The 27,197-nt window shown below is 39.8% G+C and overlaps 4 protein-coding genes across 6 annotated transcripts; 2 read left to right on the plus strand and 2 right to left on the minus strand.

Annotated features, from left to right (window-relative positions):
* Positions 1 to 2,150: 2,150 nt before the first annotated feature.
* btg4 (B-cell translocation gene 4) lies at positions 2,151 to 4,455 on the plus strand (the record flags this gene model as incomplete). The annotated part of the gene is made up of 4 exons (XM_083890420.1): positions 2,151 to 2,326; positions 2,966 to 3,103; positions 3,170 to 3,446; positions 4,246 to 4,455. The coding sequence occupies exons 1-4, from the start codon at positions 2,154 to 2,156 to the stop codon at positions 4,453 to 4,455; spliced, it is 798 nt and encodes a 265-aa protein (XP_083746546.1). The 5' UTR covers positions 2,151 to 2,153.
* A 2,269-nt stretch (positions 4,456 to 6,724) lies between these two features.
* Positions 6,725 to 12,106, plus strand: LOC310926984 (heterogeneous nuclear ribonucleoprotein A/B-like). 3 transcript variants are annotated; one of them, XM_083889216.1, is made up of 9 exons: positions 6,725 to 6,833; positions 8,146 to 8,336; positions 8,742 to 8,910; positions 8,997 to 9,152; positions 9,280 to 9,411; positions 9,514 to 9,628; positions 9,816 to 9,974; positions 10,616 to 10,742; positions 11,788 to 12,106. In XM_083889216.1, exons 2-8 carry the CDS (start codon positions 8,170 to 8,172, stop codon positions 10,693 to 10,695), a joined length of 978 nt encoding a protein of 325 aa, XP_083745342.1. In that variant the 5' UTR covers positions 6,725 to 6,833; positions 8,146 to 8,169; the 3' UTR covers positions 10,696 to 10,742; positions 11,788 to 12,106. The 3 variants fall into 3 exon arrangements, with proteins under 3 accessions (XP_083745342.1, XP_083745341.1, XP_083745343.1); XM_083889215.1 differs by lacking the exon at positions 11,788 to 12,106 and having other exon boundaries at positions 10,616 to 11,256; XM_083889217.1 differs by lacking the exons at positions 6,725 to 6,833; positions 11,788 to 12,106 and adding an exon at positions 7,035 to 7,092 and having other exon boundaries at positions 10,616 to 11,256.
* A 2,113-nt stretch (positions 12,107 to 14,219) lies between these two features.
* Positions 14,220 to 16,459, minus strand: LOC310926690 (uncharacterized protein). Its single transcript, XM_083888876.1, has 2 exons — positions 16,404 to 16,459; positions 14,220 to 14,866 (listed from the first exon to the last, which is right to left on the minus strand). The coding sequence occupies exon 2, from the start codon at positions 14,787 to 14,789 to the stop codon at positions 14,325 to 14,327; it is 465 nt and encodes a 154-aa protein (XP_083745002.1). The 5' UTR covers positions 14,790 to 14,866; positions 16,404 to 16,459; the 3' UTR covers positions 14,220 to 14,324.
* A 3,520-nt stretch (positions 16,460 to 19,979) lies between these two features.
* On the minus strand, positions 19,980 to 21,539 carry LOC310927066 (E3 ubiquitin/ISG15 ligase TRIM25-like; the record flags this gene model as incomplete). The annotated part of the gene is made up of 1 exon (XM_083889307.1): positions 19,980 to 21,539. The coding sequence occupies one exon, from the start codon at positions 21,537 to 21,539 to the stop codon at positions 19,980 to 19,982; it is 1,560 nt and encodes a 519-aa protein (XP_083745433.1).
* Positions 21,540 to 27,197: the final 5,658 nt, after the last annotated feature.

Below are 27,197 nucleotides of genomic sequence, written 5' to 3' on the forward strand. Positions count from 1 at the left end.
GATGTCATCGTCACCCGCTCCGAAGTCGCCGGCGCTGTTGCCCCCCACGTCTAAATCTTCACTGTCGTCGACGAAATTGTCAAGATCGTCGTCGCCCTCTTCAGTGTCCTCTTCAAAATCTTCCATGATGGCGTTGCGATTTAGGTTTACAACGTATATTTCACCCCTGGTCTCTGAGCAGCTGTCCATGTCTACGTAATCGTTGTTCTGGGAATAAATGCTCTCTGACAGGATTGCCATCAGTGCTGCTTCTGAAGTGCTATAAATGACCTCGATGCGACCCTTCCATATGACCCGGTACGGTGTTTTTCTTTTTCGGTAGTCCTGTAGTGGGGCAGTGCTGCTGGCTTCCACTGGTTGCGGCGCACACCGGCAGATAGTACATATGCATTCTGTTATTTTGCTCGCGAGCGCAATCATCGCAGTAAGATTTTCATATATAATGCAGTCACACTCGTACGATCTGCCGACCAAATGCCTCGTGTTGGAGTTCATTTGTTTGGCTATGTTGTAGTTCACTCTCGCCGCGATCTCTTTGGCAACCAACTGGTTCAACTGGTTGAAGCTCTCGCACTCGAACAATTCACTCTTTAACAACTGAAAGAAACACCACAAAAGGATGCGCTTCACGCTAAACAGGACGTAGCTCTCGTCGATGCCAAAGAAACACTGCTCGCCCTCGACGACAAAGTATATCCGCGGCAGTTTGACGACCCACTCTGCGACGACGGGATGCAGACATTCGGAGATGTACCTGGTGATGTGGCGGATGATGGTTGTGAACAAACACATCAGCATGTGTTTGTCGAACACCGCCCTCGTCGAGTGATTGCGGATCGATCTGTAGATGAACGGGGGGAACACGGCCATGGGATAGGGTGGCGGGAATTTCACTTGAGCCATCAATTTGAGCTCCGATGGGTCCATTTTCAGTTGTTTCTGGGTTGGTTTTCAGTGTCCAATCGAAAGGGATCTCGTTCTGGAGCCTCCGGAACCCTAGACGGATCCTAGAAGGACCTAAAGGCAGACCTTTGTCATCTGGATCAAAGTCAGGGGGTCATGATGTCATTGTGACATCATTTGTTTGTTCTTTAGAACCGGATTAGCTCAAATGCTATTTTTACATGCAACACAAAACATAACTTAAATCCAAAAATATGCACACCCTAAAAACTGCAATTTAACAAATGGATTTTTACGATTTAACATCAAACGTCTGGTTGTATGGGATGAATTTGGATGTTGTTGAACTCATTTTTAATATATCACATCCTTACCACAGCCTTAGGTCACTAATTGCTGAAACTTTTTTGCTTGATGATTTTATTTTTGTGTAGTTTTCACGTGAAGTGTCAAATCCTTTTCAAACCTGCTCATAAAGAGAAATTCATCAATTGTCAGTATTTTTGGCCATTTGTGATCCAACACCACCACCACCTGCTGGATCGCCAGGGAAATTACATCAATGCCAAACAGAGGGTAGGTGAAAATATGAGTTTAATGGGTTTCAGTCATGACCCTTTGTCTATGTCTATGTCTATGTCTATATAGGGCCGGCCTAAGCCTTTATGGGGCCCTTAACTGATCTTTCCACCATCTTGTGTCATGTACACCAAACCAATGTTTTTTAATATTGTTTAATTTTAACATTAAAGGGCAGTAAACATCACAAAAGTGGCCAAGTATAAAATAAAAGTGTTTTTTCTTTCCAAAAATGGTTCTTTAAAATAAAAAATATTCTAATGTGGACCTCGTTGTTTTTCCTTTAATCCGGACACTGAGGTGCATGATCGTGTGCGTAAGGGTCATCAAGTCAACCGGCCTCAGGTGTGTGAGCTCGTCACAGCTGAACCATGTGTTGTGATTAAACCTCACGAGCAGGAAGTGAGTGCTCCTCTAGTGTCTGATGTGTGTGACGTTGTGAGGCTGCAGAAGCATCACAAATCAAAGCGGAGTTCTCTCTAGAGCTCCAGCAGCAAATATGTTTGCTTGAGTTTGTCTCCGTTCCGTTTTATCCTTGGACTTTTGCTCTTCTTTATCAAGTAGGATCACCCTACGCGTGTTTTATTGCCTTTTTTAACGGTTCAGGATCCTTGAGTCTGGTTGGGTTTGTCAAATTTAGTCACTTGGGTTAGTTTTGCACGTGTGTGGCCATGAAGGAAGAAATCGCCGCCGCCGTGTTCTTTGTTGCTCGGCTGGTGAAACGATACGGTTGCCTAGATAAGCACGGCAGGGAGCGATTCGCAGCCTCCCTCACGTCTGTCCTGTTTGAGAGCTACAAGAACCACTGGCACCCGGGCGCACCCACCAAAGGACAGGCCTACAGGTCAGTCAACGCGAGATCTTTGTCCCCCGTATGTCCTTGACCTACGCAAATGGACAGCTAGTACAACAAATGCTAGCTAGAGTTGCTATAGTCAAAAGACATGAATAAGAACTGTTACTCTTGGTAGTTTCCCAGAAAGTAGTAAACTCATGCCGAAAAATCATAATTCCAAGATGGCTGCTGAATTGTTGTACTATTCAGTCTGTGGACATGCTTTTGTCTGTTAACCACTAAGATCTTATACTTCTGAAGTCAGACTTTAATTTCTCATGTTTTAGGTTTTAAGACAAAACATGTCTTCATGTGTGCTTGAATGAAGTGACAAAAGTACTAAAAAGGATTGATCTGATGCATCGCACCATTGAATCTTCAGACAAAATATCCAATTTCAGAGTTTGACGGTCAACGGCAGGTGCTTTTAAAGCACATGATGGTTTATCATCGAGAATCTGCGGTCTTGTTAATGCTGCTTTAGGTCTTTTGCACGTTCCTTGTCGAGATTCAGAATCCAAGTGGCTGTCGCTCGTATTTTTACAAGTCCAGACACCTTATAGAACGGACTCCAACTGACTAATTATCAGGGAACAAAACATGGGTGCACCCCTCTGAAAAAGGGTCCTTTGTTTTTTTTTTTTCCAGGTGCTTGCGTATGAACCGTGTGCAGGTGAAGGACCCAGTGCTGCAGCAGGCCTGCGAGCGCGGCGCCGTGCGGTACGAGGATCTAGGCCTTCCTCAGGAGGTGACGGTGTGGGTTGACCCCGGAGAGGTGTCCTGCAGGTGAGACCTTCATTCATGCAACTTTTTTTAATACAAGGTCACTTGCATCAAATGTGAAATCCACAGGTACGGCGAACGCAGCACTCCCTTCTGCATCTCCGTGGTGGACGGTTGCCGGCGAGACGGCGAGTTTTCCCGCCGCGTCCACGACGCAGTTGAGCGAGCGAGCCTCGACGTCCTCTCGGGAAGCTCCTCGGACGAGGAGGGAGGTGGAGACAACAGCATGAGCAGCAGCTGCAGCGGCGGTAGCAGTTTGTCAGCCCTCTGTCCTGCTGCAGTCGCCGCCACCAACCCTGAACCCAAGACCATCCCAACTGTAAGCAACCCCAACAGCGTCTACAGGGTAGGTCCTTTGATGCCTTCAAGTTCTGCCATGTTGTTTTGAAGAGAGAAGGAAGGGGTGAACTCAACTGAGAATTTACTTTTAGAGCTCTGGTAGATAACGTAACGGGGAAGAGCTTTTCAACGGATCCCCGCAGATCCAGAGAGGTGGTGATGAATCGCTGCCATGAAGAAGGCGGCGCAATGGGAGCGACCACAAGCTACAGATTTCGTGGTTAACCGACTAGATTTACCAAGAGTTCGTCTGCACAGCACGTTAAAAACCATTGCACTACCCGTTTACTTCTTCGGTGGTTGGCTGTGGGCGACTGGACTTGAGTTGGGATGTTTCAGACGCTCACACCTCGTCTCGGGTGAAAATGGAAGGGGTGAACGGTTATGACCTGGATGACTGAGAACCTTCACCGGCAGCATTTATGCTAACTCAACACTTGCCCTTCCAGTGACAACAATGCTACCGCTTGCTGGTTTAGACTCCACATTTTTAAATGCTAACTTTACCTTCTTAAAGTCCAACCTTCCTCTTAACGGCAACTGACAGAAAGTCAAGGAGCTGGCTTGTATTTTAATAGATGTAGCAAGTAACGCTTGGTGTGTGGTCACAATTGTCCTCATAACACCTGCGACCACGCAGCTATTGGATGTCGCACCATAGCCACTCCCTAAAACCTACCAATCTTGATGGTCTATTTGACCTTGAATGGGAATTTACAAAGGGGGGACCCTGAAACTAGCTATTTGGACGACTCATTGGGTTTTTTTTCACACCACTGATCTAACTCTTATCTACTCTTCCTTAGTTCAGCGAGTTTTCTCCCGGCGCTCCTCAGAGCTGGCTCCGGGAGAAGCGGAAGGCCTTTTCTGGGGATGTGTTCCCCCCTCCTCACCCTCCTCCGGCCACGGGGCCGACGTTCTGCGGCCAGAAAGGCTTCAAGTCCTACAGGGCCTCGTTCACCTTCTCCGGGCCGCGCGTCGACAAGTACCACTGGGTCAGCAAGTCCCGGTCCTAGAGCCGAGCGCCACAGAACCAGGACTGGGTTTCTGCTGCTGCTCAGGATGGACTCAAAGCACCATGAGAGGGGGAAAAAAAACAAAAAAACAAAGGTGTGAGGACAGTTTAAATGCTTATTATTCATACATGATTTAAAGTAATAATGGTTTAAAGTAATGCTGTTTAAGCAGGTTTTTAAACGTTGATGTTGTCCATGTGTTTTAACCAAACCCCTACCCCCACCCTTCTAAATGTGTTTTTAAAATTAAAGTAAGTGTGAATAAAGTAACATTGAAAACTGTCATTGAAAAGAAATAAAAGTGTCTGTGTCAGCTCTGCTGGTTATTCTAAAGACTTTAGCTCATTTCATGGTTTAACGGACGATGGAGAATATTTTTTAAGCCAGATTTTGAGACCATTTTAAAAACTCACCCATTGTTTGAACTATGTATTAAAAAGAATATTACAGATATAACACTGTCTTTTCTTTAATTTTATGAATACTGCATTCGCTGTCAGTCCACTCTCTCTGACTGTTTAAAGGTGAACAGAAGCAGGGGTTGATCCACAGTATGTTAAGTTCCTGAAAGTCGAGGTTTTTCTTACTTTTAGAACGATTTTACTTTTGACAAACCATAGCACATTACTGTAAATTCACAGCTGAAATGGTAGAAACACAAAGTACTGGATCCTTGTCTTGGTTGCGTCGCTTTCAGATGGAGTTGATGGTTTTTAAGTCCTGAGAAAGACAAGGGGATGCGGTCAAGACGCAGGACTATTTCCAGGAGGAGGTTCCTGATGCGTCTGGCATCTCGCACAAACTTTTCATGACCTAACGGGGTCTTCAGAATATAAACACCTCTGTTGGTTTGCGATACGTCTTGCCGGACTCATTCAACAAGCAGTCGTATCGTTGCTGGGAATCCACAAATTTGTCCCCCCAAATTTGTCTTCTCTATATCCCGTTCTGTTCAAGCCAGCCTCAAATTGGGAGGCCTCCACGATTGTCAGATGGGTCAGATCAGGACCGAAATGGGGCCAATTAACGGATTCAACCCAACTCTGAAGGTCAACATAGTCAACCAGTGTGTAATCTTACACACTGGTTCTTTAAATCTTCCCAGACGAGAGATTCCAGTCACTGAGCAGCTCTTCTGCAGCAGTGGTGGTGGTGGTTGTACTGGTAGTGTCGACAGTGATTGCGTTGTACGAGATCAATCACATAACAACACTGCCTGCACAGCAACCCCGATCGCTTGCTGCCGCCAGGAATCTCCAGAACCGCAGTAGACGTTGAAACGCAAGCCTGACCCCGGGGCTTTACTGTTCCAAACCAGATCAGACTCTAATGTGCACACAGATCAAAGGCCGGTGAAGGGACTCGTGGCCTTTGATCCGTGGGCGATTTGGCTTTGTGCAGATCACAGGCGACAAATTTGATTTGTCGCATTTCCTCTGATATCGCTTGCATCTTCTGTCCAAACGGCACTGACGCCTGGTGGTCAGGGACGACGTAGGTGTTTACCCCCACTGAAAACATGGCTGCCGGTGGGGAAAACACTGAAAAACAGTAGTCTACGATATCTTGAACATGTTCACTGCTCTGTCTTGCCATTATTTATCACTAAACATAAAGTTTGTTTCAATTTACGAATCATCTCTTGTTTACTACCTTTTTAAATCCTTCACTTGGCTAACCCTAAAACCGTGTCCTCCGAGTGGAACAGTTTGGTTTGGTACATTCCGGTACAAGTTTGTTTTGGCGTTTTCATTCGGAATAGTCGATGGAAAAATGGGGGACAGAGGCGAGAAAGGACAGGATGGAGGTGAGGTAGAGACGGAGGACAGGGACATATAACAGCTGTGTGTTTAGACGAGACAGTTCTAACTGGATTACGTTGTCCAATAATGACATAAATCATTAAGAATATCAATAAAATGTGGCATAGTTAAACTAGGACAGTGTTTATTAGGGCAGCCCTTTGTCAAATTAAAACACTTTAACTTGGCCATGTCCGTTATTAGTTCAGCTACACTTTACACAAATAAATCAACAGAAAAGGACAATTTTTTTTTTACATTTTCATATTGGCGTAAAAGGACAGACTATTCGACGCCATGTAACGTTAAACACGGTCCCATTGATGAGCGGAGAGGGGGGACAGGAAGCAGGAAGGACATATGGCTGCTTTGTTTTCGCTCCTCTCCGTCAGCCAATGACGCGGCGCCGTCTTTCCACGAACGAGCCCTCGCGTCCAATCACAGAGCTCCTTATTACCGCGGGTCCCGACGCTTGGTCACATCCGGTCGTATATATTCTGCCACGAGTTAGCGGCGAATTCGGAGAGTGTCTATTTCGAACAGCGAGAGTCGGCGTCTCCGGTGTTTTCGCACAAAGTAAGCTTCACGTTTTTATTCTCGTTCTTGTTTGTTTGTGAGATGTAGGAGCGGCGACGAAGCGCGGCACAAAATGGCGGCCCCTCCTCTTTTTCCTCCGTCCGCGCAGCGCCTTCTTCTATCCTCGCGCTGTTTTCTCTTGTTAGCACTGGAACTAGCTAGCTGACCCGTAGTCGCAGCGGCGCTAATGTAGCCCAAAAACGCCGTTATTACGCTGCGTTTTAAAGACTCCGCCGGTGAATATAGCACAGTCGAAGCGGTTTGTTGCTGTTTATGTGTCAAATTGTGTTTACGTTGACGTTTTAACGGTTGTGTAATTCACGAGTGTTTGTCCAGCGATTAGCCGGGGCCTGCACTGCGTCCTGAGCGGTAACGGAGTAAAGCGCGCTCCGCTTGAACGGTCAACGTGATGGAGATTGTTTGACGCCGCTGCTCATTTTCACCGTTAGGGAACACAATACAACAACAAAAACTGGTATTTTAATTACAACTCTTGTAGATAATCGACTTAAAACCACGAATATAGTTAAAAGTCGGTCTTAAGTACAGAAAATGAATGTGCAGGTAGGGTTTCATTAACAATAGGGGCACATTGTGCGGATCCACGTAAATGGGACAATTGTTTGTGTTAGTCTTTGCAATCGTCGTTAAATAAATATATTTTTTGGTGCAAAAACTGAGTAATAAGAAAATAAAAAACACCCTAAACCGTGTTAGTTTCTTCTGATGTTCAATATTGCATAATTAATTGTTGTTTTTGTGTTAGCATGGACCTGTTTTGCTAACATTTTATCTGCTAGCATAAGAGATCGATACATTGAAAGTTATAAGGCTGCAACTGATGATGATTTTTTCTAACCCTAATCGCGCCATATATTCGTGATTTAACATTTTTCAGTGCTTTAATGATACATTTGTCATTTGGCCATTTAATGAATAGGGGATTTTGTAAATCAAACCAATTTCATTTTTCTGAACACAAACAAGGTATAAATCTTATTATCTCAGTTGATACAAAACGTTTTGACCAAAGTTACCTTTTTTACTTTACAATTAATCAAAAAAAAATCTCTAGGTGCCAAAATGAACCTTTGCTGTGAAAGAGCAGCAGTTGCTGATTAGTTAGTTATTGATTAACTGTTATTACAACAAAATATTGATATCCACCCAATAGACGGCCTTTTTCATGTCTTAAATGTCTCTCTGCTGCTCTGTTCGTACTGTACTTAAAAAAAGTATGTGACACTTGACACTAAATGCCTTGTAGCCCCTTGTTCCCGTTTGTTTTTGACATTGTCTTTCTTCCCGCCAGTTTCTGAAAGAACCCACCGTCACAATGTCAGACACTGAGAATCCACTCATGGAGACGTGCGAGCAGAACGGCAACGAGGGAGAGGAGTTCCAGTACTCGAGCGAGCAGCAGCTGATGGACGGAGACGAGGGACAGGACAACGGCACCGACGGAGGCAAGATCGATGCCAGCAAAGGAGAGGAGGACGCTGGGTGAGTGGTCGTTCCCCTTGTTGCACCAGAATCAACAGGCGTGCATGCAACAAAACACATTTTAGCCGATAAAGATCCAGCAGCGAACACTTTTCAACTAATATAATATTTGTGTGGTCCACAAACTGTCAGGAAAAATTTCTCAACTTATTTTTTACCTGTCGTGATAATATAACTGTGATACTGTTATATTAATGCATCTATCCAAGTGCAGACGGAAGGCAACGTCTGTTTTTAACAATCCAAACATTCAGTAACTTTGTGAATAACAATTATTTTTGTCACGGTAATCGTGACCATTTTCTGCTTTCTTTGTAAAAAATGAAATCCTTGAATATTTCCAGGGTTTGGTAGGACTCGATTAGTCAAGGAAGTAATTGTGAGTTTTCATGCCGCTGTTTGCAGTAAAATGTTCGTGGGCGGCCTCAGCTGGGACACGAGTAAAAAGGACCTGAAGGATTACTTCAGTAAGTTTGGCGAGGTGTCGGACTGCACCATCAAGATGGACTCCCAGTCCGGCCGATCACGAGGCTTCGGCTTTGTTCTTTTTAAAGACTCCTCCAGCGTGGACAAGGTGAGAAAAGACTTGTGTTGTGACTGAAATGCTGTGTGCCAAAAACATGGAGGCGAGTTCTCCATGTTCTTGCTCATTGTTTGCAGGTGCTGGAGCATGGGGAACACAAACTGGACGGTCGCAAGATCGACCCCAAGAGGGCGATGGCGATGAAGAAGGAGCCAGTCAAGATCTTTGTTGGCGGTCTGAACCCAGAGGCGACGGAGGACGCCATCAGGGAATATTTCGGCGCCTTTGGCGAGGTCAGTTTTTGAAGAGACATTTCTCCGCCATTATCCCGCTGTAAACTCTCTTCAATCTAAAATTCTCAAACGGTAGAGACGTGAAACATTGACATGGTTTCCTCCAACTTCCTCTCTCGCCCCACAGATTGAAACCATCGAGCTTCCCGTCGACCCCAAGTTGAAGAAGAGGAGAGGTTTCATCTTCATCACCTTCAAAGAAGAAGGCAGCGTCCGCAAGTGTCTGGAGAAGAAATACCACACCATCCAGGGCGGCAGGGTACATACATCGCCGTCTTCAATCATGACTTGCTGAAGTATGAATCCAGATGAAGAGTTTCTCCTTCTGCCTCCTCACTCTCTGCGTCTGTTTCCTCCTCAGTGTGAGCTGAAGATCGCCCAGCCCAAGGAGGTGTATCAGCAGCAGCAGTACGGAGGAGTCCGTGGAGGTGGTTACGGAGGAGGAGGAGGACGTGGAGGGGGCAGAGGCCGTGGAGGTGAGCGTGTGAACACTTATCTAACCTTAAGGTGGGTTAAAGTCGCTCTGTTAATTCAGCGAGGGGTCAACTTGCACTTAGGTGATGATAGAAAAAGCTAGATTTAGTGTTCAGATGGTAGATTTAGGAGAGAAAATAATCCACCGACTATTGCAGCAGCCTGAGTGTTTCTGTTCTCGTCTCCCAGGTCCGAACCAGGGCTGGAACCAGAGCTGGAACCAGGGCTACGGCGGGAACTACTGGAACCAAGGCTACGGTAACCAGGGCTACGGCGGCTACGGCAGTGGATACGGCAACTACGACTACTCTTCTGGTTACTATGGATACGGTCCTGGATATGATTACAGTAAGTTTCTATGACACGACTAACTCCTCAAAATAAATGAGGAAATGCATGATATTTATTAGGTGTAATGTACGGAAAGCCGGGCAGGCCACAACTCGCAACAAAGATGGAGTCGGGATTTTAGTGATCGCTGCAAATTAAATTAGACAAAAAGGCCTCAGAGTGTGTTACATTTGTAGACCAGGGGTCTCGGTATTAAATTTAAAAATCAGAGTGTAAACCAACCAACCGTGAACGGTATCTTTTTATATACGTTATTTTTTAATCTTATTTATATATTTTTGTCTTATTGAAAGATTTACTTTGAATCAAAACAGGGTTTTTTGTTGTTGTGAACTCGCATCAAAACAAACCCCCAACGTCATCCTAAATATGATTAAGTGCAACATTATAATGCATTATAAAGATATAATAAGTTAGTTCCCCCCGCCCCCCTGACCAGCCTAGAACTTCACCAGGACATTTTGAGTTGAGGTCCCAAAAAAGGAATAGAAAGCAGTTCTATTAAAACTAATGATCCCAAACTAAAAGGAAGATTGAGAATGAAATCAAGGATCTGAATATTATTTTCGTACATTATTTCCTGTCGTAAAAGTTGTGAAACTACAATTTCCCCACTTTTTTCCCCCCCCCTTGTTTAGGCGCCGCAGACCAGGGCAGTGCCAACTACGGTAAAACCCCGCGACGGGGGGCTCACCAGCCTGGCTACAAGCCATACTGATGACGACGACGCTGATGACGATGCCGACGACGACATGGTATTGCAAGGTAGACACGCCGCGGCTATAACTACCGTCCGTTCATGCGTTTGCCAGAAAATCCCAAGTTTTAGATTTCTTCACGTGAACCTGAAGAGTTACCACGTCTCGTCTTAGTTTATGGAAAAACACTTGTATTTATTATCCCTCTTATTTCTCTTGAATCAACATTGGGGCTGCAACGATTATTTGATTGATAATTGTTTTTTGCTTTTTTAAAAAATAAATAAATAGAACAAGCTTTCTGATTATTTTTTTTTTGGGTGAGGGTTTCGAGAACATCGTAGTTCCGGGTTTACGGAGATTGAAAAGAGTCATCAGTTGCAGCCCTGTTCAACTTTCTTTCCCCCCCGTGTTTGTTTTTGTGTTCCTGAATTTGCTCGGCTGTGAGAATATTCAGTTTTGCATCCCCCTGGAAAAGTTATTGAGCCCTTTGTTTCACTCTGTCCAATGTTATGTTTGTAGTTGAGGTCCAGCGCTTGTACTCTATTGTAATACACAGCAAACTTTGGAAACATTTTATGTGCTCAAAAATTGAAAATAAAGTGATATTGTGTATATTTGTGGGTAGTTTGGAGCCTTCTTGTAGACAGAACCTGCAGTGGTCCATAACAGTAGTTCCTATGGTTCATATTGACATCATTTAAACGTCTTAAAGAATGCGTTATTAGACAGAAACTCTTAGTTTGTCGACGCTCGCTGTCCTGCACCAAAGTCCATACAGAAAATGTGGATTTTTTTTCGCTCACAGTGAGGAGTTGGTTTCTTTCTCCCTCATTTAATATATTTGCATTACATGGGTAAGTCACAAAGAAGGGTTTCAAACACTGAAGTCCCAAAAGAAGACGTTTTAACTTGGCGTTTTAAGGCAGCGCTGGATCGGCAGCTGCTTTGTGCTGTGAAGTAAAACCGCTGATTTTCATGATGGGGTTTGGATTGGAGTTTGAGAAAATAAAAGCGTTCGTCTCTGAAGTTAAAAGAAAACAATTTTTCCTGTGTGTGAAGCGTTTTGATGATGGTAGACCATGTGACCGAGCCTCTGTTTCACTTCCCAGGACTTCAACCATCCAGTGAGACCAACTGCTGAACGGACACACTGGGCCTAACTCCGCCTCTTTTATGACAGAAGACCATTTGTACAGAAAACATCTGAAATGTAACTTTTCCATGTTTTTTTTTTTTATCCTATAATTTTAGGTTTTACTTTTACCCTTTGGTGTTTTTTTTTGTTTTGTTTTGTTTTTTTCCTCCCCCGTCTTTTCCACATTTCCAACCATGGAAGTGTAATTTTTACTGTACTTTTTGGTACCTGTTTTGATTCTAATGTATTGTAAGGGTTGTATTTTACATGTTTGCTGGCTTTACAGGTTGAAATATCATGGCACTGTAAAAGCTTTTTTGACAAAATAAAAGCAGTTTTCAGTATTTTTTTTTTTTGCTTCTTTACCCCCAGTTCTTTTTTGTTTTTGTTTTATTTCTTTTGTTTGTCTCCTGATGCGTCCATCTTTTCTGGTGGATAATTAACAGGATGTTGACTAGGTTTAGAATTAAACTAAAAATATCTACATACGTTTTGACTTGGATTTTTTTGTTTTTGTCGTTTTGTACAAACCGGATCAGAAATACCATAATATTTATGCTGCTTGTTAAAAAACAAACGAGCTCGGCTTAATGTTAAGCTAAGTCTGTGGAGATTTTAGTGATAAATAATGAAGGAAGGAAACCTTTAGATGTCTTTTTTTAAGGGTTCTGTGTTCTTGAAAGTTAGAACTTGGACAAAAAGTATAACACTATCGTTTTATGTCAATGATTAATTTGGCGTTACAACAACGAGGTCACGAATAATACGCCTTTCTTAAAATACAGTTGATAATACGGACTTATAGTCAAGAAACCACCTTTTAAAACGTAAGAAAAATCTTTTAATCTTTAAAAAATATCGAATGAACGTGGCGCCTTTCACTTCCGGGGTCGCTGCTTCTTGTGCTCAAAGTCACAGCGCCACTGCAAGTCGTGCTGTGGTTAGAGAGAGTATTACACCCCGTGCCTAATTTTTTTTGATACATATCTATCAATGGTTAAAAGCATATACTTAAAGTAACTTAAATAAACATTGATTACATTCAAATTACGAATAAACAATATGCTTTCAGAACATTTTACGTGTATAAAATCAGAGGAATTTAACCAGAATACAACAAGCTCACTCCAGAGATGTAATTGTTTTTGTTGTCGTGGACGATGATTAGTCAGAAGTTACTCTCGGTTATTTTATACATTCTTAATTTAAATTTTATCAAAAGTGTAGCTCTTATGTTTATTTACTCGTACGTCTATGTTTCTAATCATTAAAAATAATATATATATACATATATATATTAAAGAAATGAGGCTTGGGTGTAATACTCTCTCTGACCACAACACGATTTGCATCGGCTGGAGTGGCGCTGTGACTTTTGATCTCACTCTTCTTCTCCAAGAAGCAGCGACCCCGGAAGTGAAACGCATCACGTTCGTTCGACACATTTAAACCGTAAGAAAGTTTTCTCCAGTTCTAAAATGTGTTTTCTTAACATATCAAGTCCCTATTTTCATCTGTGTTTGAAGAAAACATGTTTTATTCGCGACGTTGAGGTAAAGTACTCCACCACCCCACAATCCTGTTGTAACGTAACACACGTTCCCTGCCCCGTCTAACATTTCGATAACATTCAAGAATAAACTATCACATTTTCCTTTTCATACTTTATAAAGTGACAGTCAATCTCAAACTTATAATAGTCCACGTCAAACCAGAGGAATTTAAAAAATGGGCGCTCACAGCAGATATTTAATAATACTAATATTGTAATACTCTCTCTGACCACAACACGGCTTGCATTGGCTGGAGTGGCGCTGTGACTTTGACGTCGCCCTTCAAATGTCCACAAGAAGCAGAGATCCCGGAAGTGAAAACGACGTGTTTTATTCGCGATTGTTGTAAAGTACGACACTACCTCTTTTTACGTGTATAAAATAACCGACAGTAAACGTCACACCAGAGGAATTTAACCATAATACACAAAAAAGGAGCTCACAACAGAGATTTAGTGTATTTTTTGTTATGTTTATTTATTTATTTAACACCTGGAAGTTAGGAAATGGTGGTTGTAATCTGCATTTTCACCACTAGATGCCCCTGAATCACTGTCTAAATCGACACCTTTTATGGATTTTGTGTCATTGTGTGTTGGCTTTTTGTGTACATATATGTGTTGGCTTTTTGTGTACATATATGTGTATATATACATATATATGTGTGTATATATATATATATATATATATTTGTGTGTGTGTGTATATATATATATATATATATGTATATACATTTTATACATATATATATATTAATTTTATACATATATGTATGTGTATATATATATATATACACACATATATTTATAAATATACACACATATATATGTATATATACATACATATTGTTGCACATCAACAGAAATGCTTTTATTTTGAAATTACTGCGCAATTTTTCGCAAAAGTTGAAACATTTCTCCTCGCAATTTTGCCGTCGGCATATGTGCGTCAAGTTGCTCTAAACCTCGGCGATGGCGGGCAGCACCGGGGCCCTGAACCTCGTCGACGGCCTGCACTTGACGCGACATCCCGACGTCCAGATGCGCACCACGACGTCCCTCTGTCTCTCTGTCTGTCCCCGACCCATGAAGGGCCCCCCCTCGGCCATGTCTTTGTCTTCACCCGTGTTTGCCTTCTTTTCCAGGCCGGGCTCTCTGTTCTCCATGAGACGGACCCGCCTGCAGCGCAGATCCTTCAGGAACACCTCGCCGTGTTGAGGCCCCTGGCTCCCGTGGGTTTGGGTTCTCGCTGCCATCGCCGTCTTCCCCTCCTCCTCCACGCGTCCTCCCCCGCGGAGCAGCCGAGCTGCGGTGAGGAAAGAGTCTGTGTGGCTGTGCGCCGGCTTCTCCTGGACCTCTGGGAGCCACTTCCTCCACAGACCCGGGGCCACGGTTCCTGGACCTCCACAGCGCCTGACTTCCATGTCCACAGCACACAGTCTCCACCTCTGTGACTGACGGGTAAGTGCGAGTCAGCAAATCTCAATTCAGCTCCAAACATCTGCAAATTAGACGGGAGTAAAGAGATAAAAAGGGAATGAGGTCAGATATTCTGTCCTGTTGCAATGAACTGAACTGATGAGGTCACAGAAGGTCAGAGGTCACAGAGGTCATCGAAAAGAGGTCAAAACTATGTCTTGGTTTTTTAAATTGTGGAATCGGATATCATTTTGGTAAACTGACAACCTCAGAGTAGATTAAGCTCCCTCTATAATCTCCGGTGCATGCTTTAATCTCACTATTCTCACTAATTCAGAGTCTTAATTTACGAGAATAAAGCCATACATTTACGAGATTAAAGTCTTAATTTACAAGAATAAAGTCATACATTTACAAGGTTTAAGTCTTAATGTACTAGAATAAAGTCTTAAATTTATGAGGTTAAAGTCTTAATTTAGTAGAATAAAGTCTTAATTTATAAAAATAGTCATCCATTTACAAGAATTAAGTCATACATTTACGAGATTAAAGTCTTAATTTAGAGAAAAAAGTCTTAATTTAGTAGATTAAAGTTGTACATTTATGAGATTAAAGTCTTAATTTAGGAGAATAAAGTCTAAATTTACAAAATTAAATTGTAAATTTACGAGAATAAAGTTGTGAATTTACAAGATTAATCTCTTAATTTACAAGAATAAAGTCTTAATTTATCAGATTAAAGTCTTAATTTACCAGAATAAAGTCTTAATTTATCAGATTAAAGTCTTAAATTACGAGAATAAAGTCTTAATTTCCAAGAATAGTCAAACATTTACAAGAATAAAGTCATACATTTACGAGATTAAAGTCTTAATTTAGAGATTAAAGTCTTAAATTACGAGCATAAAGTCTTAATTTATCAGATTCAAGTCTTAATTTATTATGTTATTGTTACGTGATTGAAAAGTGGTCCAAACTATGTTTTATTTTTTTATTAATTAAATGTGGAATTAGATATAATTTTGGTAAACTGACAACCTCAGAGCAGATTAAGCCCCCTCTGTGATCTCTGTGGACCTCCAGGTGAGGAACCATGAGATGAGATCAGACGAGATGAGGATTATTTCTTATTTCTCTTGCGTCAACAGTAAATCAGGCTGTCAACCTGATTGATGTCAAATGACCGAGAGGGAAATGTTAATAATCTGGCTCAATGTCTGTCACAAAATGTACAAAAACTGTTTTTAATACGTCAAACAATTGAGATAAAAGAGAATAAAAAGGAACATGAATATTCACGGCGACCTGGTGTTTGTCATTTATACAGAACATTATTGTATAGAAGCAACATTCTGATTGATCTGATAAACCAAATGTCTAAATCTATTGAATCAACACAATCTTTGAATATAATAGCAATGTTTCTGCTGCCAAATGTAGCCACACACACACACACACACACACACACACACACACACACACACACACACACACACACACACACACACACACACACACACACACACACACACACACACACACACACACACACACACATACATATATATGTACAAATATTCCAGAAAGTCATGCAAAAAGCCCAGATTTGAAGTTTCTACCAGATTTCAGTGATTCTCCTCTTCCTCCTCCCATAGACGACTGACGGCTCTCTGTGACCTCGTTTCTCTTTGACCTCTTATTCATACCCACACTCACAGCCCCCTCCTCCTCCTCTTCCTCCTCCTCCTCCTCCTCCTCCTCCTCCTCCTCCTCGTCACCACCACAGCCTCCATTTACAGTACCTCTGCTAAAAAGTGGGACAAAGTTCAGTCCAGTTAAATACGTGGACCAAAGCTTTCATGGAAACTGGCCATGACCAATTTAACACACACACACACACACACACACACACACACACACACACACACACACACACACACACACACACACACACACACACACACACACACACACGCACGCAAGCACACTCATGCACACACACACAGTCTCTCACTCACAAACACACACTCTCACACAGTCTCTCATGCACACACACACACAGTCTCACACACACACACATGCACGCACGCACACAAACATGCACACACTCACGGTCTCACTCACGGTCTCTCTCACACACATGCGCACACACACGCACGCACACACACAGTCTCTCACACACACATACACACACAGTCTCTTACACACACAAGCACGCGCACACAGTCTCTCACACACATATACATACGCAGTCTCTCATACACATGCACGCACACACACACAAACATGCACATGCACATGCACACACACTCACACGGTCTCTCTCACACACATGCACGCACACACACACACTCATACGGTCTCTCTCACACGCACGCACACACACACAGTCTCTCACACACATGCACACTCATGCACACACAAACTCATCCACACACATGCACGCACGCACACAGTCTCTCACACACACTCACGCACACACACACACACAGTCTCTCTAACACACACACACAGTCTCTCTGACACACTCACACACAGTCTCTCTCACATGCACTCACGCACACATGCAAACTCATGCGCGCACACGCACACACAGTCTCCACTCTCTCTCTTTCTCACACACATGCACACATACACTCTCACTCACACGCACACACATTTCTTTCTCACACGTGGAAAGCAGCTGTTCTGTGTTAATCCACAGCAGCATTAGCAGCAGCAGACTGTTGTAAACCACTCACTCTTCCACACCAAAGTCCATAGAGAAAACCAGTGATTTTAACATCACAGCACACAGGAGCTGTCGATCCTCTGCTGCCTCCATCACTGGGTTCAAAGGTGTCATTTGGGGTCTTCAGTGTTTGATTGAGTGCAGAGACACAAACGTCTGTCTGACAGTGAGATACAGCAGCAAAGGTGAATATGAAGATATCATAGACTGAAGTCTATGATATCTCTGTTATGATGTGGGTCTGTTCACTGACCCACATCATAACATGTTGATGATGTGGGTCAGTGAACAGAGACGTGAACTCGTACCCTGGTGCCTCTGGATCACATGGTGTCCTCAGTCTGTTTGCTGTGAGTTCAGTGGGTTTATCTTCTGTAACATGAGTGGACACACCAGTGGACACTGCTTCAGACCGGCCTGAATTCACACACACTTAATCCAATTGACCCCCCACCACCACCACCGTGAACTGTGTAGACCAGGCCGCTGCCGCCTGGTGGGCCCTAACGGTACTGCAGGTGGGTCATAAGAGGTCATTTTTTTTATTTTCAGTTTTGTGATTAAGGTTCAAAATTAAAAAGGTATTAGTCTTAATTTATGAGAATAAAGTCGTAAATTTACGAGAATAACCTGACTTTAACCTTGTAAATGTACGATTTTATTCTCGGAAATGTAAGACTTTATTCTTGTAAATGTACAACTTTATTCTGGTATTTTTCGACTCTATTCTCGGAAATTATAACTTTATTCTTGTAAATTAATGACATTAATCTCGTAATTTACGACTTTATTCTCAGAAATTATGACTTTATTCTTGTAAATTCATGCCTTAATCCCGTAAATTCATGACTTCAATCTCGTAAATTCATGACTTTAATCTCGTAAATTCATGAATTTATTCTTTAAAATTAAGACTTTATTCTTGTAAGTTAAGACTTTAATCTTGTAAATCTATGAATTTATTCTTGGAAATTAAGACTTTATTCTTGTAAATTCACGACTTTAATCTTGGAATTTAAGACTTTATTCTTGTAAATTAAGACTTTAATCTCTTAAAGGGACACTGTGTAGTATTTATGGGTTTATATAACACAAAATCCACTTTTTTATACATATTATGTGCTCCTGCATTGTCTAGTCGCTGTATAATAGTTCATTTTCGTAGTGTTTCAAAAAGTCATGTAAAATAACATGGTCGCGGGCCGTGGTCGCATAGCCACTGTTAGCAGCGAGACGCCATGTTTCTACCGGAGCCTGTAAGGACAAACGCGAGAGAACAAAACAAGCGTCTCTTTACTTGGAGCAGAAGTCCCGCCTCCTCTCTCTCGCTTCGTCTGCTACGGCCGCGGTAGCTCGCCCTCTCCCTCACCTCACGAACCTCATCTGCTGACACGGAGAAAGAAGACGAGGACGACATTTGACCTGCTGAGGATACCGTATCGCTCAGGGAAGGGAGGGGGTGAGCAGAGCAGCAGGTCTTTGTTGTAAATTTCAGCCTCTCCTCTAGATGGCACTATAAACTACTTACTTCACCTTTAAATCTATGAATTTATTCTTGGAAATTAAGACTTTATTCTCATAAATTAAGACTTTAATCTCATAAATGACAACTTTATTCTCCTAGATTAAGACTTTAATCTTGTAAGTTAATGAGAATAGTGAGATTAAAGCACACATTTTGTCTGAAACCTCTGAAGTCAGAAATCTAATATTCTCAAACTTCAAAATAGGCCGTTTTATTTGTGAAAGAAGTCAGAATTATGTCATTTGTCAAAAGCGATGACTGTTATATGTCAGAATTGTGAGGCGTGACACCGGCATGAACTCACTTTAGCCCTGAATGTTCCAAAAGTCATGTGATCACGTGATCATGTGACCGCTCTGAGCTGAACTCTCTGGTCTAAGTTCACCACAGAGACAGAAGTGAGGTCGCTCTCCTCAGTTTGTGCTGACTCATGGAAGTCAATGATCCGGGTCAAAGGTCATGCGAAATGTTACATTAAACAGAGCTTTTTCTAAAGATCACTCCAGGTGGCGCTCAACCTCCTGCTCTGTAGTCCTCTGACCTCCTCTTCCATTTATTCTCCTCCTTCTCCTCCTCCAATGTAATATAATGTAATATAATGTGTATCATGACTTCTTACAGTGTCACACTCACAGCACTATATATCACAATATTACACATAGTCATTAATAATAATCAAAATCATAATCATATTATTATTATTCAAGGACAGAAACGAACTTTAATATGTAATTGTTTTTTTTTATTTAGGAGAAAAAAGAGCATACAAACACTTTGTTTCACCTCAATCTCAAACAAAGAAAAACAGAAAAATAAGAATAATCTGATGGATTAAAACAAACTGTTTGATTGACAGGCGATCAGAGCAACGAGAGCAGAGAAGTTAAATATTTAAACACACTCACTGTTTAACTTGCTGATCCTGAAAAGAACTTGAGTCTATTTGAGTTTACAGAACTCTGCTGTGTCTCCATGAAAATAATAAAAAAAACAGACTCCGGCGTAGAGAGGCTGAGTAAACGTGGTGTGGACTCTGTGGATCAGAGTCATGGTGTCAGAGACTCTGTAGAAGGACAGAAGACCTGCTCTGTGGTCCAGGTAAACTCCCACTCTGGGGACTCGAACACCTGAGATTTCACTGGTGATTCTGTTGTGACGAAAATAACAACTGTTTTGTTTACAATCTAAAGCCCAAGATTTGTCATTGAATCCAAATAAACCTTCATATGAACCCTCTGATCTGCTGATGTTCTTGTACGTCACTGCTACTTTAACTCCTTCTCCTCCTGTCCACTCCACCTCCCAGTAACAACGTCCACTCAGACTCTCTTCACTCAGGACCTGACGATAATAAGTGAATCTGTCTGTGTGATGAGGATAAGACTGATCTTCATTCATAAATGTCACTTTTCTGTTTCCCTCAGATAAAAACAGACGCTTGTTTGCTGTGTTTGGATCCAGTTTGATTTCCTGTGAATATCTGAGGAACTCAGCTCTGGTCTTTGGTTCTGGTTCTGTCAGTAAAACATCTGCTTCAGCCACAGCCGGTGAGATGTTTGTCCACGTCTCTGTCAGGACGTCCTTCAGTTGACTTCTGAGCTTTGACACAGCTGCTGTCACGTCCTCAAAGTGTCTCAGAGGACGGACGTTGATGGTGGACGAGTGTGTAGATGGACTGAGTGCTGACAGTGAGCCGTAGTTGAGGAGAAACTGGTTGTCATCATGTGTGAGTGAGAGCTGCTTCAGTTCAGCTTCTCTCTTCTTCAGCTCAGTCTTCTCCTGCTGAAGCTTCTCCTCAGCGTCTCTGACTCGACTCACTTCAGTTTGCTGCTTGGATCTGATCTGCTGCTTCACCTCAGAGCTCAGCTGAGTGAAGATCTTGTCAGTGTCCTTCACAGCTTTATCAGCAGAGAGATTCAGAGCCTCCTCCTGCTGTTGAAGCACCTTCACGTCTCTGTCTATGTCCTGGACTCTCTGCTGGACTTCTTCTCGACTCAGATCCAGCTCTCTCTGCTTCTGCTTCCTCTCTGCTGCAGCTGAGATGTTGTCCTGGAGGTTCTTGGAGGGCTCCACCAGCTTGTGTTTCTTAAATGCAGATGATTGATGATGAGGCTGGAGATGTTCCTCACAGTAAGAGGCCAAACAATCCAAACAGGACTTGAGAGCTTTCTGTTTCCTGCCAGTGCAGGAATCACAGGCCACATCTTCAGCTCCAGCATAGCAGTGATGAGCAGGAGCATCATGGAGTCCAGTCTTCTTCAGCTCCTCCACAAATTCTGCTAACATGACGTTTTTTAACAGTTCAGGCCTCCACGTGAAGATCTCTCTACACTGAGGGCAGCTGTAGATCCTCTTCACGTCCTCTGAGTCCCAGTGGTCTTTAATACAGTTCTTACAGAAGCTGTGTCCACAGCTCAGAGTCACTGGATCCTTCAGAAGATCCAAACAAATGGAACAAGAGAAGCTTTCTCTGTGCAGCTGAACTCCTTCCTGTGCCATTTTACCTCTCTGTCACCACGACCGTCTGAACTTCTTGTCCTCAGATGTGGAACCAGTTTGAGCTTTTAACTCAACAACCTGTGACAGAGCAGTGAGTCGAGCCTGTCAGATCCTGCTCTTCACCACCTGTCGGCTCCTCCTCCTCCTCCCATCGTCAAACTGCACGTCATAAGATTTAGGACTTATTAAGACTTTATGTGACAAATAACCTGGAGAGGGTTACTGTGCTGTTTCCAGTTTGAGTGGTGAAATCCTCAAGTAGGTGGTGTTGCAGTGTCGCCTGGGAAGTGATCAGAGCAGTGATGCAATGCTGTCAGGTATTTCCAGTCGTTCCTGTCACTGCTTTGTGTGACAGCGAGGGGAAAACTCTGTTATATCATGAACATTCTCTGGTTATAACATGAAAACTCTGTGGTTATAACATGAAAACTCGATTATATCGTGAAAACTCTTCTCTCTGGTCATAACGTGAAAACGCTATTATATCATGACAATTTTCTGGTTATATCGTGAAAACTGTGGTTATAACGTGATAACTAACTGAACTGACACCTTCTTACAACATCTGCAGGAAGTCGGCTCTCTGATACCTCCAGTAGACAAATAGGTGTGAAAACACCGCCTTGAATGGCAGACTCTTTGTCTGTTGGATGAATGCAAAATGCCATTTATGCTATGTTGTACTATAACGAGTGAACATTTTGTTCCGCTAAGGTCAGACGTCTTCTTATATTTGTGCAGTGCACCGCGGCCCTGCCTTCACCTTCAGTTTAGCCTGCACCGCTTGCGAAGAGGCAGAGTTGTTCGGATGAAGAGTTTGTCCAGGTTGCTCAATCGGGTGCCTCAGGTATTTTAAAGGACTCAGTGAAGACTTTTTTGTGGTATGTCGTCCAACATTGGTTAAATGTCATAGTATAGTATGTTGTCCAACATTTGACAAAACGTCTTACTATACTATGTCGTCAAAATTTGTTAACAAAAAATAGAAGAAAAAAAAGGTCCAAAATTTGACAAAAATGTCATACTATACTATGTCGTCGAAAATTGTACAATTTTCTTGAAAATAACAATTTTGGTCCAAAATTTGACAAAACATCATACTATGTTGTGTAAAATTGTAAAATTTCTTTGAAAAAAAGATTTGGTCCAAAATTTGACAAAAATGTTGTTAGCGTCCAAATTGTCACCTAAACATTTTCCCCAAAATTTGACAAAACCATCATACTATACTATGTCGTCAAAAATTGTGAAAAAAAAGAAAAACATTTAAAAAAGGTCCAAAATTTGACAAAAACGTCATACTATACTATGTCGTCAAAAAATTTACAATTATTTAGAAAAAGATTTTTGGTCCAAAATTTGACAAAACGTCATACTATACTATGTCGTCAAAATTTGTTAACAAAAAAATAGAAGGAAAAAAAAGGTCAAAAATTTGACAAAAATGTCATACCATACTATGTCGTCGAAAAGTGTACAATTTTCTTGAAAAAAACAATTTTGGTCCAAAATTTGACAAAACATCATACTATGTTGTGTAAAATTGTAAAATTTCTTTGAAAAAAAGATTTGGTCTAAAATTTGACAAAAATGTTGTTAGCGTCCAAATTGTCACCTAAACATTTTCCCCAAAATTTGACAAAACCATCATACTATACTATGTCGTCAAAAATTGTGAAAAAAAAGAAAAACATTTAAAAAAGGTCCAAAATTTGACAAAAACGTCATACTATACTATGTCGTCAAAAAATTTACAATTATTTAGAAAAAGATTTTTGGTCCAAAATTTGACAAAACGTCATACTATACTATGTCGTCAAAATTTGTTAACAAAAAAATAGAAGGAAAAAAAAGGTCAAAAATTTGACAAAAATGTCATACCATACTATGTCGTCGAAAAGTGTACAATTTTCTTGAAAAAAACAATTTTGGTCCAAAATTTGACAAAACATCATACTATGTTGTGTAAAATTGTAAAATTTCTTTGAAAAAAAGATTTGGTCTAAAATTTGACAAAAATGTTGTTAGCGTCCAAATTGTCACCTAAACATTTTCCCCAAAATTTGACAAAACCATCATACTATACTATGTCGTCAAAAATTTTGAAAAAAAAGAAAAGCATTTAAAAAAGGTCCAAAATTTGACAAAAACGTCATACTATACTATGTCGTCAAAAAATTTACAATTATTTAGAAAAAGATTTTTGGTCCAAAATTTGACAAAACGTCATACTATACTATGTCGTCAAAATTTGTTAACAAAAAAATAGAAGGAAAAAAAAGGTCAAAAATTTGACAAAAATGTCATACCATACTATGTCGTCGAAAAGTGTACAATTTTCTTGAAAAAAACAATTTTGGTCCAAAATTTGACAAAACATCATACTATGTTGTGTAAAATTGTAAAATTTCTTTGAAAAAAAGATTTGGTCTAAAATTTGACAAAAATGTTGTTAGCGTCCAAATTGTCACCTAAACATTTTCCCCAAAATTTGACAAAACCATCATACTATACTATGTCATCAAAAATTGTGAAAAGAAAGAAAAACATTTAAAAAAGGTCCAAAATTTGACAAAAACGTCATACTATACTATGTCGTCAAAAAATTTACAATTATTTAGAAAAAGATTTTTGGTCCAAAATTTGACAAAACGTCATACTATACTATGTCGTCAAAATTTGTTAACAAAAAAATAGAAGGAAAAAAAAGGTCAAAAATTTGACAAAAATGTCATACCATACTATGTCGTCGAAAAGTGTACAATTTTCTTGAAAAAAACAATTTTGGTCCAAAATTTGACAAAACATCATACTATGTTGTGTAAAATTGTAAAATTTCTTTGAAAAAAAGATTTGGTCTAAAATTTGACAAAAATGTTGTTAGCGTCCAAATTGTCACCTAAACATTTTCCCCAAAATTTGACAAAACCATCATACTATACTATGTCGTCAAAAATTGTGAAAAAAAAGAAAAACATTTAAAAAAGGTCCAAAATTTGACAAAAACGTCATACTATACTATGTCGTCAAAAAATTTACAATTATTTAGAAAAAGATTTTTGGTCCAAAATTTGACAAAACGTCATACTATACTATGTCGTCAAAATTTGTTAACAAAAAAATAGAAGGAAAAAAAAGGTCAAAAATTTGACAAAAATGTCATACCATACTATGTCGTCGAAAAGTGTACAATTTTCTTGAAAAAAACAATTTTGGTCCAAAATTTGACAAAACATCATACTATGTTGTGTAAAATTGTAAAATTTCTTTGAAAAAAAGATTTGGTCTAAAATTTGACAAAAATGTTGTTAGCGTCCAAATTGTCACCTAAACATTTTCCCCAAAATTTGACAAAACCATCATACTATACTATGTCGTCAAAAATTGTGAAAAAAAAGAAAAACATTTAAAAAAGGTCCAAAATTTGACAAAAACGTCATACTATACTATGTCGTCAAAAAATTTACAATTATTTAGAAAAAGATTTTTGGTCCAAAATTTGACAAAACGTCATACTATACTATGTCGTCAAAATTTGTTAACAAAAAAATAGAAGGAAAAAAAAGGTCAAAAATTTGACAAAAATGTCATACCATACTATGTCGTCGAAAAGTGTACAATTTTCTTGAAAAAAACAATTTTGGTCCAAAATTTGACAAAACATCATACTATGTTGTGTAAAATTGTAAAATTTCTTTGAAAAAAAGATTTGGTCTAAAATTTGACAAAAATGTTGTTAGCGTCCAAATTGTCACCTAAACATTTTCCCCAAAATTTGACAAAACCATCATACTATACTATGTCGTCAAAAATTTTGAAAAAAAAGAAAAGCATTTAAAAAAGGTCCAAAATTTGACAAAAACGTCATACTATACTATGTCGTCAAAAAATTTACAATTATTTAGAAAAAGATTTTTGGTCCAAAATTTGACAAAACGTCATACTATACTATGTCGTCAAAATTTGTTAACAAAAAAATAGAAGGAAAAAAAAGGTCAAAAATTTGACAAAAATGTCATACCATACTATGTCGTCGAAAAGTGTACAATTTTCTTGAAAAAAACAATTTTGGTCCAAAATTTGACAAAACATCATACTATGTTGTGTAAAATTGTAAAATTTCTTTGAAAAAAAGATTTGGTCTAAAATTTGACAAAAATGTTGTTAGCGTCCAAATTGTCACCTAAACATTTTCCCCAAAATTTGACAAAACCATCATACTATACTATGTCATCAAAAATTGTGAAAAGAAAGAAAAACATTTAAAAAAGGTCCAAAATTTGACAAAAACGTCATACTATACTATGTCGTCAAAAAATTTACAATTATTTAGAAAAAGATTTTTGGTCCAAAATTTGACAAAACGTCATACTATACTATGTCGTCAAAATTTGTTAACAAAAAAATAGAAGGAAAAAAAAGGTCAAAAATTTGACAAAAATGTCATACCATACTATGTCGTCGAAAAGTGTACAATTTTCTTGAAAAAAACAATTTTGGTCCAAAATTTGACAAAACATCATACTATGTTGTGTAAAATTGTAAAATTTCTTTGAAAAAAAGATTTGGTCTAAAATTTGACAAAAATGTTGTTAGCGTCCAAATTGTCACCTAAACATTTTCCCCAAAATTTGACAAAACCATCATACTATACTATGTCGTCAAAAATTGTGAAAAAAAAGAAAAACATTTAAAAAAGGTCCAAAATTTGACAAAAACGTCATACTATACTATGTCGTCAAAAAATTTACAATTATTTAGAAAAAGATTTTTGGTCCAAAATTTGACAAAACGTCATACTATACTATGTCGTCAAAATTTGTTAACAAAAAAATAGAAGGAAAAAAAAGGTCAAAAATTTGACAAAAATGTCATACCATACTATGTCGTCGAAAAGTGTACAATTTTCTTGAAAAAAACAATTTTGGTCCAAAATTTGACAAAACATCATACTATGTTGTGTAAAATTGTAAAATTTCTTTGAAAAAAAGATTTGGTCTAAAATTTGACAAAAATGTTGTTAGCGTCCAAATTGTCACCTAAACATTTTCCCCAAAATTTGACAAAACCATCATACTATACTATGTCGTCAAAAATTGTGAAAAAAAAGAAAAACATTTAAAAAAGGTCCAAAATTTGACAAAAACGTCATACTATACTATGTCGTCAAAAAATTTACAATTATTTAGAAAAAGATTTTTGGTCCAAAATTTGACAAAACGTCATACTATACTATGTCGTCAAAATTTGTTAACAAAAAAATAGAAGGAAAAAAAAGGTCAAAAATTTGACAAAAATGTCATACCATACTATGTCATCGAAAAGTGTACAATTTTCTTGAAAAAAACAATTTTGGTCCAAAATTTGACAAAACATCATACTATGTTGTGTAAAATTGTAAAATTTCTTTGAAAAAAAGATTTGGTCTAAAATTTGACAAAAATGTTGTTAGCGTCCAAATTGTCACCTAAACATTTTCCCCAAAATTTGACAAAACCATCATACTATACTATGTCGTCAAAAATTGTGAAAAAAAAGAAAAACATTTAAAAAAGGTCGAAAATTTGACAAAAACGTCATACTATACTATGTCGTCAAAAAATTTACAATTATTTAGAAAAAGATTTTTGGTCCAAAATTTGACAAAACGTCATACTA

The sequence above is a fragment of the Microchirus variegatus genome, assembly GCF_963457635.1.
Source record: "Microchirus variegatus genome assembly, chromosome: 5".
In the NCBI taxonomy this organism is placed as follows: Eukaryota; Metazoa; Chordata; class Actinopteri; order Pleuronectiformes; family Soleidae; genus Microchirus; species Microchirus variegatus.